The sequence below is a fragment of the Muscardinus avellanarius genome (genome assembly GCF_963383645.1).
Source record: "Muscardinus avellanarius genome assembly, chromosome: 6".
NCBI lineage: Eukaryota > Metazoa > Chordata > Mammalia > Rodentia > Gliridae > Muscardinus > Muscardinus avellanarius.
This window is the reverse complement of record NC_137791.1, coordinates 98,324,880-98,338,904: the sequence shown is the minus strand read 5'-3', so window position 1 is coordinate 98,338,904 and position 14,025 is coordinate 98,324,880. Positions and strand designations below refer to the sequence as shown.

Sequence of the window (14,025 nt, the reverse complement as noted above, 5' to 3'; positions counted from 1 at the left end):
GTGAGTCTGAGACAGTAGGATCACAGGTTTGAGGACAGCGTCAGCAGGTAATAAAGACTCTCTGCAACCTAATGAAACCATTTCTAAATAAAAATAAAATAGAGCTGGGGGTGTAGCGGACAGAGAGATTCTCAGCAATTTAGTGAGACCATTTCTAAATAATAAAATAGGGCTGGGAGTATAGCTGGCAGGTAGAATGCCCCTGAATTCAATCCCCAGTGCTACCTAAATAAACAAAACTGAAGTAATTTTATAAATTGATTTAAGTTACTAAGAATTCAACACTTGCTTTTCTTAGACATAAAATTGTTTGAAAAGGCTACAGGGTAAATACTGCTTATGGTAGATTTTTGTGTAACTTTGTAGTAAGAAGGGAAATGCAGGGGAGAATGCAAAGTATTTAGCTCTTTCCTCTGCCTCCAAGACTAGATTTAATGATGTGGCTATATTAAGGAGTTAGTCAAATACTACAAAAAACAGAATGAAATGTTTTAAAGGCAGATGTTTCCTCAAAATTTTCTAATACTGGGAGTAAAAGATAAAAATAAGAAATATTTTAGGAATGTCTCATGGGTTCATTTAGTACTTGAGATTTGGGTTTATATTGACTGTTATAGTATGTGCACTAAGTAAATGTGGGTGACTTTAAACATAATCCATCACTTTTATTTTCCCCTCCAAATTAAATTTATCCTTAAATATACCTACTTTATATGTAACCTTGTGCTTGATAATGAATGTTACCTTTTTTTGTTTTGTTTTGTTTTCTTCTAGGCTGTATTCGTCACCAAAGAAAAAACTTACACCAATGCAGAAATCCGTTAGTCCATTAGTTTGGTGCAGGCAAGTTTTGGATTACCCAAGTCCTGATGTTGAGTGTGCTAAAAAGTCTCTTATCCACAAACTTGATCAAACTATGTCAGGTATGTCTGTTTTTACTTGTAAATTTCATCTCTTTGCTTTCTTTAGTAAAAATAAAATAAAATATTGAATGGTACATTTTTAGAAGGGCAACTTCTTTCTTGGTAGCATTAGACATATAACATGAGAGCTGTTCTGTCATTGACCTAATAGCTTTTTTTTTTTTTGGTGGTACTGGGGGTGGAACCCAGAGGCTTTCTACCTCTGGGCTATACTCCCAGACCTGTTTTTATATTTTATTTGGAAACAGGATCTCACTAAATTGATGAGAGCCTCACTCAGTAGCTGAGGCTGGCTTTGAACCTGTGTGATCCTCCTGTCTCAGCCTCCCAAGCGCGGGGATTACAAGCATGCGCCACCATGCCCGGCTTGACCTAATAGCTTTTTAAATCTCATTTTTATTTTGTCTCATACTAAAGAATGTCCATGAAATTATGGATTTTATATGATAGAGGCTTTTTCTTAGTACAAGTTAAATAACTATTAAAAATATATTTCTGGATATCATCTAAAATCATCCCAGATACCACACTTTTGAGGAAATTCTAATGGGGTAGAAAGATCCAGGTAGAAAACCAAGAAGACCTTGTTCTGACTCTTGCACTTAATTGCTGTGTGAGTCTTCACAGTATTTAGCTTTTTCAAACTCTGTTTGAAAGGTTAGTTTAAAGATTAAATGAAAATGTATATGAGAGAGCCTAGAATGTTTCTTGGCTCACAGTAGGTGCTTATAAACGTATTCATTTCCCTTTCCTATTATGTCTTTTTTTTCTTAACTTGATATTTTAGGTTTACATTGCTTTTATGCCTTTTTGTTTAATAACCTTCACAGTTCTGACAAAAATGTGTCCTTGCCTATTTATGACATTAATGTAGCATGCCAGTGTAAGTAGAAATGTAGGGAAAATATTACTGAATTTTTTAGGCTTTTTTTTTTTTTTTTTTTTTTTTTTTTTTTTTTGCGGTACTGGGGATGGAACCCAGGGGCATTCTACCTCCAAGCTACACCCCAACCCTATTTTTTATTCTTTATTTTGAAACAAGGTTTCACTGAGTTGCAAAGGGCCTCACTAAGTAGCTGAGGCTGGCTGTGAACTACTATCCTCCTGTCTCAGCCTCCCAAGCGTGGTATTACAAGCTTGCGCCACCACACCCAGCGTCATTCTATCCTTTTAAAGACTTGCTGTTTTCTGACATGCTCGGGTGGTAAATGATTGATGCATGATTAATAATCTTGAAAAGATTTCATTCTTCCTTTCTTCTCTGCATTTGCTTAGCAGCCATGAACTTTGAATTGCTTATTTTTAGCATTATAATAGAAATATGTGCTCTTTGGTTCTAGTTTTGTTTTTGTTTTGTTTTTGTGGTGCTGGGGATGGAACCCAGAGGTTTTCTACCTTCAGGCTACACACCCAGAAATATTTTCTATTTTTATTTGGAAACAGGGTCTCACTAAGTTGCTGAGAGCCTCACTAAGTAACCGGGGCTGGTTTCGAACCTGTGCAATCCTTCTATTTCAGCCTTCCAAGTACGGGGATTACAAGCGTGCGCCACCATGCCTGGCTCTCTTTGGTTCTAGTTTAAACTGAAATTGGTCAGGGGAGCAGAGGGAAACTTAGCTCAAAGGTTCAACTGGCATACAGTAAAGCAAGATTTGTTTGGCAATAGGAGTAATGGTTTTTATATGCAAATGACTTATAGGATATGATTACAAAACTGCTGAATCTGAATCTCTAAAACTAAAGTCATACTTTTCAGAAGCCCTTTTGGAGCCAGGTGTGGTGGCACACCCTTGTAATCTCAGCACTTGGGAGGCTGAGACCAGAGGATGGCAAGTTGGTGGCCAGCCTCAGCTACTTAGTGAGGCCCTGTGCAATTTAGGCCTTCTGCAATTTAGTGAAACCTTGTTTCAAAATAAAGAGTAAAGCTCGCTTGTAATCCCAGCGTTTTGGAGGCTGAAACAGGAGGATTGAAGTTCTCGGACAGCCTCAGCTACTTAGTGAGGCCCTTTGCAACTCAAACCTTGTTTCCAAATAAAGACTAAGCCAGGTGTGGTGCTGCACACTTGTAATCCCTGTGCTTGGGAGACTGAGACAGGAGGATCACACAGGTTCGAAGCCAGAGTCAGCTACTTAGTGAGGCTCTCAGCAACTTAGTGAGACCCTGTTTCCAAATAAAATATAAAAAATAGGTCTGGGAGTATAGTCAGAGGTAGAAAGCCCTGGGTTCCACCCCTCATACCACCAAAAAAAAAAAAAAAAAAGACTAAAAGCTGGGTATGGTGGTGCACACTTGTAATCTCAGCATTTGGGAGGCTGAGATGGGAGGATTGGGAGGATTGTGGTTCAGGGACAGCCCCAGCTACTTAGGGAGGCCCTCTGCAACTCAGTGAGACTTTGTTTCAAAATGAATAAAAGTCAGGCATGGTAGTGCACGCTTGTAATCTCAGCATTCAGGAGGCTGAGACCTGAAAAATCACTGTTCGTGGGCAGCCTTAGCTACTTAGTGAGGCCCTCCACAACTTAGTGAGATCCTATTTCAAAATAAAGAATAAAATATAGGGCAGGGAGTGTAGCTTGGAGGTCGAATGCCCCTGGGTTCCTTCTGCAGACCCGCCAAAAAAAAAAAAAAAAAAAAGAATAAAATATAGGGCTGGAGTTATAACTCCGAGGTAGGATGCCCCTGGGTTCAATCCCTAGTACAGCAAACCAAACAAACAAAAAAACCCTTTTGAAAAAGTAATAGACAAAAATAGACTTTTTATATAATTTTCAAAAAATTTTGCCTGAATATTAATTTTTTAGAAAAATACACTGGAGCTTTAAGTTATTTTTGTAAGAGATTGTTAGAAATGTATAGTCAAGTTAGTAGACAACTTGAAAAACTGGAAATTTTCTAACCAACTACAGTGGTGATATATGATTTAGATATTTATTAAGAATATTTCTAGGACTAAGGCTGTAACTTTGTGGTAGAGTACCTGCCTAGCACATGTGATGTCCTGGTATCAATCCATAATACTGCCTTTCTTCTACTACTGCTACTACTACTGCTACTACTACTACTTCTCCTCCTCCTCCACCTCCTCCTCCTCCCCTTTTTTTGGTGGTACTGGGGTGGAACCCTTCTACCTCTGGTCGTCGTCATCTTAGTCTTTGTAGTTGTCATCGTCATCGTTGCCGTTGTCGTCGTTCCCCCCCCCCCCCTGCTATTTTTTGGTGGTACTAGGTATGGAACCCTTCTACCTCCGGACTACACTCCCATACCTATTTTATATTTTTATTTTGAAACAGGGTCTCTTAAACCAGTAAGGCTGGTTTCAAACCTGCACGAGGCTGGCTTCGAACCTGCGCAATCCTCCTGTCTCCGCCTTCCCCCAAGCACGGGAATTGTTAGTGTGTGCCACCATGCCCGGCTCCTCCTTCTCTTCCTTCTCCTCCTTCTTTCTCCTTCTCCTTCTTCTCCCTCCTCCTCAACCTCCTTCTCTTCTTCCTCCTCCTTCCTCTCCTCCTCCTTGGTTGGAACCCAGGGACATTTTACCTTTGAGCCACACTCCCACCCGTTTTTTATTCTTTATTTTGAAATAGGGTCTCACTGAGTTACAAAGGGCCTCACTAAGTAGCTGAGGCTGGCCCTGAATCTGCAATCCTTGTCTCACCCTCCCAAGTACTGAGTTTACAAGTGTGCGACCCCATGTCCAGCGAGCCCATTACTCTTGAATCAAGTTGAGAAATTGTCCAATAGTGTTTAGGTTGTATGGCTATATGTACAGAACGAGCTATAGCTATAAATATAATGTAATTTCAAAATACATACATTTTTTAAAGGAAAAAATTGCTTGGCTATTGCAAATTTGAATTTAAAGTCCTAAACTGCTCTTTATCTAAAGTTTTTTTTGGGGGGGTGGCACTGGGGATTAAACCCAGGGGCATTTTACCTCTGAGCTATAATTCCCCAGCCTTATTTTATTTTTTTATTTGGAAACAGAAGAGGTTATTGCTAGGTTGATGAGAGTATAACTACTATTGAGAATGTCTTCTAACCTTCGAATCTCCTGTCTCAGCCTTCCAAGTACTGGGATTACAGCTGTGCACCACCACATCCAACTGGAGATGGTCTTTTAAATATATTTTCTTATAAGGCAAAGTTTACTGGGAAATTAAGTATTGTATTCTAGCATAACAGTTTCTACTACATCATCTATATTTAGCTTCTCTGTAATACACTACCACTTGCTCCTAAACTTCTCTTTTTATGATAGTGCATTTTCTTTTTTACACGCTTTTACTCTTCCTCGTGTGTGTGTGTGTGTGTGTGTGTGTGTGTGTGTGTGTGTGTGTGAGAGAGAGAGAGAGAGAGAGAGAGACAGACAGACAGACAGACAGACAGACAGAGAGAGACAGAGACAGAGACAGACAGACAGACAGACAGACAGAGACAGACTGCCTGGGGATTGAATCCAGGGGCATTCTACCTCAACCTACACCTCTAGCCCCTTTTTTGTTTTGAAACAGAGTCCCACTAGGTTGCTGAGAGTCTCGATACATTGGTGAGACTGTGCTCAAACCTTGATTCCTTCATTTGTAGCCTCCCAAGTACTGAGATAACAGGTGTCCACCACCACTCCTGGCTGCCCTTCCTGCTCTCTTACCTGTCTTCTTTGAAGGTGCTTACATTTCTTCCTCTCTGTCAGTCTGTCTCTTTCTCTCTCTCTCGTACTAAAATTTACGTAACATAAAATTCCCATTTTTACTATTTTTTAATGTATAGTTTGTTGGCATTTAATGCATCCACAGTGCCATGCAACTGTCACCATTACCTATCTGGAGAGACAGAAGTTTTCGTTTTCCTATGATGAAATTCTGTACCTGAAATTTGTGTAAAAGGGTGAATGTTGTTACCATTCTGAAAGAGGGATCCCTAGAAGAGAATTTTAGCAGGAAGATCATGAGTTGGATTCGATAATAGATTCTGAGATACATATGTCAGACCCACAGGTAGACATTAACTGGTCAGTGTATGTGAGACTGAAACTCAGGAAAATTTAGGACAGAAAACACAATAATAGGAAATTTTTGGCGTATTGATGATAATTGACGTGAGCATGTTTGAGATTTTGCAGAACAAAAAGGACTGAGTTCTTGAAATTCTAGTAGTTATAACAAAGCAGAAGATAATAAGCTTCGAAAGAGATTGAGAAGAAATAAAAAGATAGAAATTAGCCATTTGGAAGCCAGGTGTGGTGGCACACACTTGCAATCTCAGTACTTGGGAGGCTCAGACAGGAGGGCCACAAGTTTGTGGCCAGCCTCAACTGCTTAGTAAGGCTTGCCACAATTTAGTGAGATCCTGTTTCAAAATAAAGAATAAAAATTAGAGCTGGGGGTATAACTCAGAAGTAGAATGTCCCTGGGTTCAATCCCCAGAACCATTAAAAAAAAAAAAAAAAGAAGGAAATAAATGAGCCATTGTGTTTCTGCTTGGGCTGGTATTTCATGATCATACTGCATACTAAACATGTATTAAATATGTCCTGTCTCATAGAGATTATATAAAAAACCACTAAACAGAAAAACCTGTGTTCCTCTTCTCCAAACCATGACCGCCAGTGGGCAAACTAGAAGCTTTAGTTATCTGATATTTTTACCTTGCTAATCCTTTTTAGTTGTAATATTTGCACTTTTTTCTTTCCTTCTAATGTTTTCTTTTTTATTTCTTTTTCTTTTTTGTGGGTCTGGGGATGGAACCCAGGGGCATTCTACCTCTGAGCTACACCCCCTGCCCTATTTTTTATTCTATTTATTTATTTATTTATTGTGGTACTGGGGATGGAGCCCTTCTCCGGGCTACCCTCCCAGACCTATTTTATATTTTTATTTGGAAACAGGGTCTCTTAAGCCAGTGTGAGGCTGGCTTCGAACCTGCGCGATCCTCCTGTCTCCACCTCCCAAGCACGGGGATTACAAGCGGGAGCCACCATGCCTAGCATTATTCTTTATTTTGAAACAGGGTCTCACTAAGTTGCCGAGGGCCTCACTAAGTAGCTGAGGCTGTCCGTGAACTGCGATCATCTAGTCTCAGGCTCCCGAATGCTGGGATTTACAAGTGTGTGCTACCACGCCCAGGTTTCTTCTTCATCTTTTTTTTTTTTTTTTTCTTTCTTAATTTTTCTGGTACTCGGGGTAGAACACAGGGGCCTTCTACCTCTGGGCTATACCCCCAGCCTGATTTTATTTCTTATTAGGAAACAGGGTCTCACTAGGTTGATGAGAGTTTCATTACTTGTTGAGGCTGTCCTCTAACCTGCGACTCTCCTGTCTCAGCCTCCCAAGTACTGGGATTGCAGGCATGTGCCACCATGCCCAGCCTTCCTTCTAATTTTCTAATCACTGTATACTGCCTAATTTATCCACCTAATTTATCTAATCACTGTATACTGCCTAATTTATCCACCATCACTCTTTTCTCCTAACCTGGTTGACTCACACCAATCTTGATAAAAAATCACTGATTACAGGCTTTTTCCTGTGCTCCCCCTCCCCTGCCCTTTACCACAGCAGACTTCTATGATGCTGTGCATTTTCAAGACACTCACTGCCTTTTTGTTATCTTATAAACATGCATGAACCAGATATGTACATCCTTCGAAAGAGCCGTAACATTTAGTAGTGAACTGATCCTATCTCTTCCTTTTGCACCTTTATGCTGCTACTTATTTTAGTTTGATTAGTTTCTGCTTGTACCACTTGGTGGCTAGCCCCTGGAGCGGAAGCACCACACTGAATTTGTCTGTACAGTGCTTTCTCCTGTGCTTTTAAGGATTGAATAAGCTGTGGCTATCAGAATAGGGTTTAAGTATTAATTTTTGTGTATAATTTTAGTGTTGTACTATTTATGTAATTTTATATGCAAAGTAAAAATTTTTCTTACAGCAGAATTATTCTGGTGGGGGAGAAGCTTTTATTTTTTAAAAGGGAATTCTCCCATTTTTATTTTTTTTTAATTTTATTTATTTATTTATTTATTTATTTATTTTGGTGGTACTGGGGTTCCTGGAAGCCCTTCTATCTCCGGACTACACTCCCAGACCTATTTTTACATTTTTTTTTTATTTGGAAACAGGGTCTCCTAAGCCAGCGCGCGCGCGGCTGGCTTCAAACCTGCGCGATCTTCCTGTCTCTGCCTCCCAAGCGCGGGGATTACAAGCGTGCGCCACCACGCCCGGCGGGAATTCTCCCATTTTTAAAATCAGAATCTGTCTTAAACAGTAATTACTCCTTCATTTAAAACTTCAAATTTTGGAAAGACTTTTATTTATTTATTATTTGTAGTACTGGGGATGGAACCAGGGGCATTCTACTTGCGAGGTACACCCCAGCCCTATATTTTATTCTTTATTTTGAAACAGGGTCCCACTGAGTTGCAGAGGGCCTCACTAAGTAGCTGAGGCTGTCTGCAAACCACGATCTTCCTGTCTCAGCCTCCCAAATGCTGGGATTACAAGCATGTGCCACCCTGCCTGGTATTGGAAAGACTTTTGTGTGTGTGCGTGTGTGGTACTGGGGATGGAACCCATAGGCCTTCTGGGCTACACTCCCAGTCCTATTTTATATTTTATGTGGAAACAGGGTCTCACTAAATTGCTGAGACTGGCTTCAAACCTGCATGATTCTCCTGTCTCAGCCTCTCAAGTATTGGGATTACAAGCGTGAGCCACTATGCCCAGCTCATAGTTTTTTTGTTTTTGTTTTTGTTTTTAATAAGTTTGCTTTTAAAAAAAGACACAAGCCGGGTATGGTGGTGCAGGCTTGTAATCCCAGTACTTGAGAGGCTGAGATAGGAGGATTGCAAGTTTGCAGCCAGCCTCAGGTACTTAGTAAGTTCTTCGCAACTTAGTGAGACCCTGTTTCAAAATAAAGAATAAAACATAGGGCTGTAGGTGAGGTTGGAGGTAGAATAGGTTCAGTCCCCAGTACTGCAAAAAAAAAAAAAAGAAAAGAAAAGAAAACAAATATTTTATAATGTATGTATGTATGTATTTTTTGGCCAACCCTATTTTTTATTTTGAAACAGGGTCTCACTAAGTAGCTGAGGCTGGTCGCAAACCTGCAGTCCTCCTGTCTCCGTCTCCTAAGTACTGGTATTACAAGTGTATACCACCATACCCAGCCTATTTGATTTATTTTTAAAGCTCACTCAGGAGAGCATGGTTATTAAAATAAAAAACAAGAATGAACTTTTCACCAGGCATGATGGCACACTTGGAGGCTGAGATGGGATGATTGTGGGTTAATGAGACCCTCAGCAACTTAGCAAGATCCTGTTTCAGACTAAAACAGAAATCGGACTAGGGTTTTAGCTCAGAAGTAATATACCCGAGGGGTACAATCCCCAGTACCTTTAAAACAAAACAAAAAACTTTCCAACAAAATGGAAATGAATTGCCGGGTGTTGTGGTGCACGCTTGTAATCCCCGCGCTTGGGAGGCTGAGACAGGAGGATCGGAGCCAGCCTTGCTGGCTTAAGAGACCTTGTTTCCACATAAAAAAGTAAAAAATAGGTCTGGGAGTGTAGCCCGTGGGAGTGTATCCTGGAGATAGAAGGGCTTCCAGGAACCCCAGTAGCACCAAAAAAAAAAAAAAAAAAGGAAATGAATTGATTTTGTGGTCAATAGTCTATTTAGGAGATATTCTTTCTACATTATTGTATTGTTTGGTGTAGCTACTGTTTTATTTGCATAACAATTTATGATAATGGAAACTTTTTTATTTTTTTTTGCGGGTCTGGGAATGGAACCCAGGGGCATTCAACCTTCGAGCTACACCCCCTGCCCAATTTTTTTTTTTTTTTTTTTTTTTAAACCGGGCTTCACTAAGTAGCTGAGGCTGTCTGTGAACCGTGATCCTCCGGTCTCAGCCTCCCAAATGCTGGGATTACAAGCGTGCGCCACCACGCCCGGCTCAATGGAAACATTTTTGTTAGAATTTTTAACATGATTTATTCTTATCTACTGCTATTAAGAATCTTTAAACTGAAATAATGACTTAATTTTATTAGGAATACTTTTGAAATAAAATGCTTTGTCCTTAGTTATTAATTTTATTTTCTCTCTTCTCATTAATGCAGCTCTCAAGAGGCAGAATTTATATAATAATCCTTTCAACTCTATGAGTTACACAAGTCCTTACAGTCCAAATGCCAGTAGCCCATACAGCAGTGGTTTCAATTCTCCATCCTCAACCCCAGTGCGACCTCCTATAGTAAAACAGCTTATACTTCCTGGAAATTCAGGTAAGGAGAAAATGGAAAGGTTATTAAGGAATGTTTTTTTTTTTTTTTTTTTAAATTTTATTTTATTGGTGCACTGTATTCATACATCATAGTGGGATACAAACTTTTGTAGACATACATGCACACATCGCCCAGTCAGCCCCCACCCGATCTCCACCCCATTCTCTCCCCATCCCTCCCTCCCATGCTTGGCTTAGTGGTTGACATCTAGTATTATAGCAATTTATCCAAAATTAAAAATGATAATCTCACATAACAGTTTCATTTGTCTGATACCAAGCTTTTGATGTCTTAAAGATAACATTTCAATATTTCTTTTTGCTTTCTTTCTTACCAGAGAATATTTTTTTCTTTTTTTTAGGTGAAACTATCATATATTTATTTTTCAGAAAAAAATCTATCCTGATATGGAATATGGACTCTAGATACCCAAAACAATCTCGAAGCAAAAACAAAGCTAGAAGATGTATATTTTCTGATTTCAAACCATATAAAGCTACAATAATTGAAACAGTGTAGTACTGTTCTAAAGGCAGATATATAGACCATTGGAGTTAAATACAAGCCTAGAGCTAACTTCTTCCCTATATTGTCAAGTTATTTTTGACAAGGTTTCCACGAAGATTTGGTGGTGGAAATAATAATCTTTTAACTAAATATTGTTGAAAAATAATAATTACATGGAAAAGAATAAAATTGGACCCTTACCTAATCCCACATACAAGTATTAACTCAAACTAGATAAAAGACCTAAATATAAATCTTAAGACTATAAACTTTTAGGAGAAAATCTGGGTCATAAAACCTCACAACATTGAAATTGGCAGTGATTTCTTGGATATGATTTCAATGGCACAGGCAACAGAAGAATATACAAACTCCCTAAAAAATAAAAGAAAATATTGTATATCCAAAGACAATGTAAACAGAGTTAAAAGTTACTAATAGAATTGGATAAAATATTTCCAAATGCTATATCTGAAGGTATATTAATATTCCAACTAGAAATCCTAAAAATTAACAACAATAAAGGCAAACAATACCATTTAGAGATAGGTAAAAGACTAACATAAGTAATGAATCTCCACAGATAACCAATCTTAGTTGTCTGTTGGATGGAAACTCTTGTTTCTCTGGTTCTGGTGAGTGTTACCTATTTCTTCTTTGTAGTTAATCTCTTTGAGTATTTTCTCTAGCGCTGGTTTTGAAGACATAAATTCCTTCAGTTTCTGTTTGTCATGGAAGCTTCTTATTTCTCCATCTAATTTGATAGAAAGTTTTGCTGGATAGGAAATTTTTGGCTGGAAGTTGTTTTCTTTCAGAGTTTGGAATATGTTACTCCAAGCCCTTCTGGCTCTCATGACTTGGTTTGGGAAGTCTGGAGTGATTCTAATTGATTTGCCTCTGAATGTCACTTGGCCCTTTGTTTTTGTTGCCTTTAAGATTCTCTGCTTGGCTTCCACATTGGTCATTTTGACAATTATGTGGCGTGGGGATCCTCTTCTCGGATCCTGTCTAAAGGGAGTTCTATAAGTTTCCTGGATCTGTGTATCAACCTCTTGCTCTATATTTGGAAAATTTTCTGCTATTACTTCCTTGAAGAGATTGTTGATCCCTTTGGTATCACTTTCTTTTCCCTCCTCTATTCCAATTATTCTTAGGTTAGCTCTCTTAAGATGGGCCCATATTTCTTCAATGTCAGATTCCTGCTGTTGGATATCTTTTTCTAGATTAGAAACTATGCATTCATTTTTGGATTGCTCATCTTTTAAGAGCGAGATTCTGTTCTCCATGTGGTCTAATCGGTTGTTTGTGCTTTGAATTGAGGCCTTTACTTCATTAATTGCATCCTTTATCTCTTTTTGGCTCTCTCTGAGTTCTTTTCGAAGCACCTCTATTATTTCTACAGTTATTTTCCTGATTTGATCTTCTAGAAATCTCTGATTTTCTGTTTTATCAGGTTCTGATGTTGTGGGGTTGTGCACATTCATTACTTCAGTGTTATTCCTCTTTCCCATGATTTCGGAGGTTTGTGCCTTCTCTGGGTTCTTCCCTTGGGTCACTATGGCTTCACTTAAGGTGCTCTGGATCTCGAGTCAGTAGTATCTCAGACCCCACTACTCCTTTACTGGGTTGTATCACAGAGTCTCCGACCCAGGGAATCGATAGAGGCTGCTTTAAACTATGGGGGGTGCCAGGTTGCACGCTCTCCTATGGTGTGATATCTCTGCCACCACCAATCCCTCACTGGGTCAAGTCCCACGAGGCACAATACTGGGATTTCTCCTCTGTGGCCCACAATTTGACTTACTGTTCTTGAGTACGTAGATGTAGCTGTACTGGACTCGGTGAATTCACTGCTGCTGCCGCCGCCGGTGGCAATATGGCGCCTCTGCCACGCCCTCGGCCATGAGGCTGGCGTATTTTTTCTTCTCTGGTTTTGATTTCCACTCTGAATCCCTGCAGCGTGTGCTGAGCTCAGCCACTGGGAGCTTTAAATGCTGTCTGCGCCGAAAGATCCCGCCTGGCTGTTCCGCAGCGGCTCACCTGGCTTGCTGTAGCCGTCCGCTGAGTTCGCCGCTGCCGCCGGCAGTATGGCGCTGCTGCCGCGTCCTCGGGCGCGTGTGTCTCCTCTGTGGCCCTGAGCTCTGTTCTCAGTCCGCTTTCTCTCTGGAGCCTGGTGGTTTTTTTGTTTTTCTGGTGATGGTGTTTTCTGGCTATGAAAGGCGCTCTTTTTGTGGTAATGGAGATTGGTTGTTAGCGGGACTCTTAAGCCCCGCTTTTCTCGGCCGCCATCTTCCCGGAAGTCCTAAGGAATGTTTTTAATTTACTGCTCTTCCTCTGGAAGTAGCTTATTCATTAGTAAGTAGTTCAGGTTCATTTTCTCTTTATAAAACTTATTTAGAGCCGGGCATGGTGGTGCACACTTGTAATCTCAGTACGTGGGAGGCTGAGACAGGAGGATCATGCAAGTTCGAAGCCAGCCTCAGCTACTGAAGTTCTCAGCAACTTAGTGAGACCCTTTTTCCAAATAAAATATAAAATAGGTCTGGGAGTATAACTCGGATGTAGAAAGCCCCTGGGTTCCATCCCCAGTACCACACACACACAAAATTTATTTATTTTTATTGGTGCATAATAGTCTCACATGATAATGTGGATCATGTTGGCAATGGCATATATTCACACAGTGCTTGTTGCCCTCCCCCGCCCAGATTTATTTTCTTTATGAAACTTTTAACTGATTAGAGAAAATTTCTTTTAGGAACTGCTTTGCACCAGGCACTACACTACATACTAAGGGTTCAAAAATAAATTAGCTTGTTACAACTATACAGTTTTCTTTGGTGTGCACTTAGAAGCTTTTAAATATGAGCTGGGTGGCCGAGCTGGGTGGCCGTGTGTGGTGGTGCACGCTTGCAATCCCTGCGCTTGGGAGGCGGAGATAGGAAGGATAGCACCGGTTCGAAACCAGCCTCCCTGGCTTCCTGTTTCCAAATAGAAAGTATAAAATAGGTCTGGGAATGTATCCCAGAGGTAGAAGGGTTTCCAGGAATCCCAGTGCCACCAAAAACAAAACAAAACAAAACAAAAAAAATAGCTGGGTGTAGTGGTGCACGCTTGTAATCCCCGCGCTTGGGAGGCTGAGACAGGAGGATCACATAGGTTCGAAGCCAGCCTCAGCTACTGAGTGAGGCTCTCAGCAACTTAGTGAGACCCTGTTTCCAAATACAGTATAAAATAGGTCTGGGCGTATAGCCCGGAGGTAGAAAGCCCCTGGGTTTCACCCTCAGTACCACAAAAATAAAAAGA

The 14,025-nt window shown here is 40.2% G+C and overlaps 1 protein-coding gene across 2 annotated transcripts in view; it reads left to right on the top strand.

Moving 5' to 3' along the window:
• SLAIN2 (SLAIN motif family member 2) overlaps positions 1–14,025 on the top strand; it is a gene marked incomplete at both ends in the record, with an annotated part of 88,086 nt that overhangs the window by 29,972 nt on the left and 44,089 nt on the right. For both annotated transcript variants that reach the window (XM_080698034.1, XM_080698033.1), the window contains 2 exons: positions 775–923; positions 10,048–10,212. In XM_080698034.1, the coding sequence (XP_080554160.1) occupies positions 775–923; positions 10,048–10,212 (314 nt within the window). The remainder of the gene's footprint in view (positions 1–774; positions 924–10,047; positions 10,213–14,025) is intronic.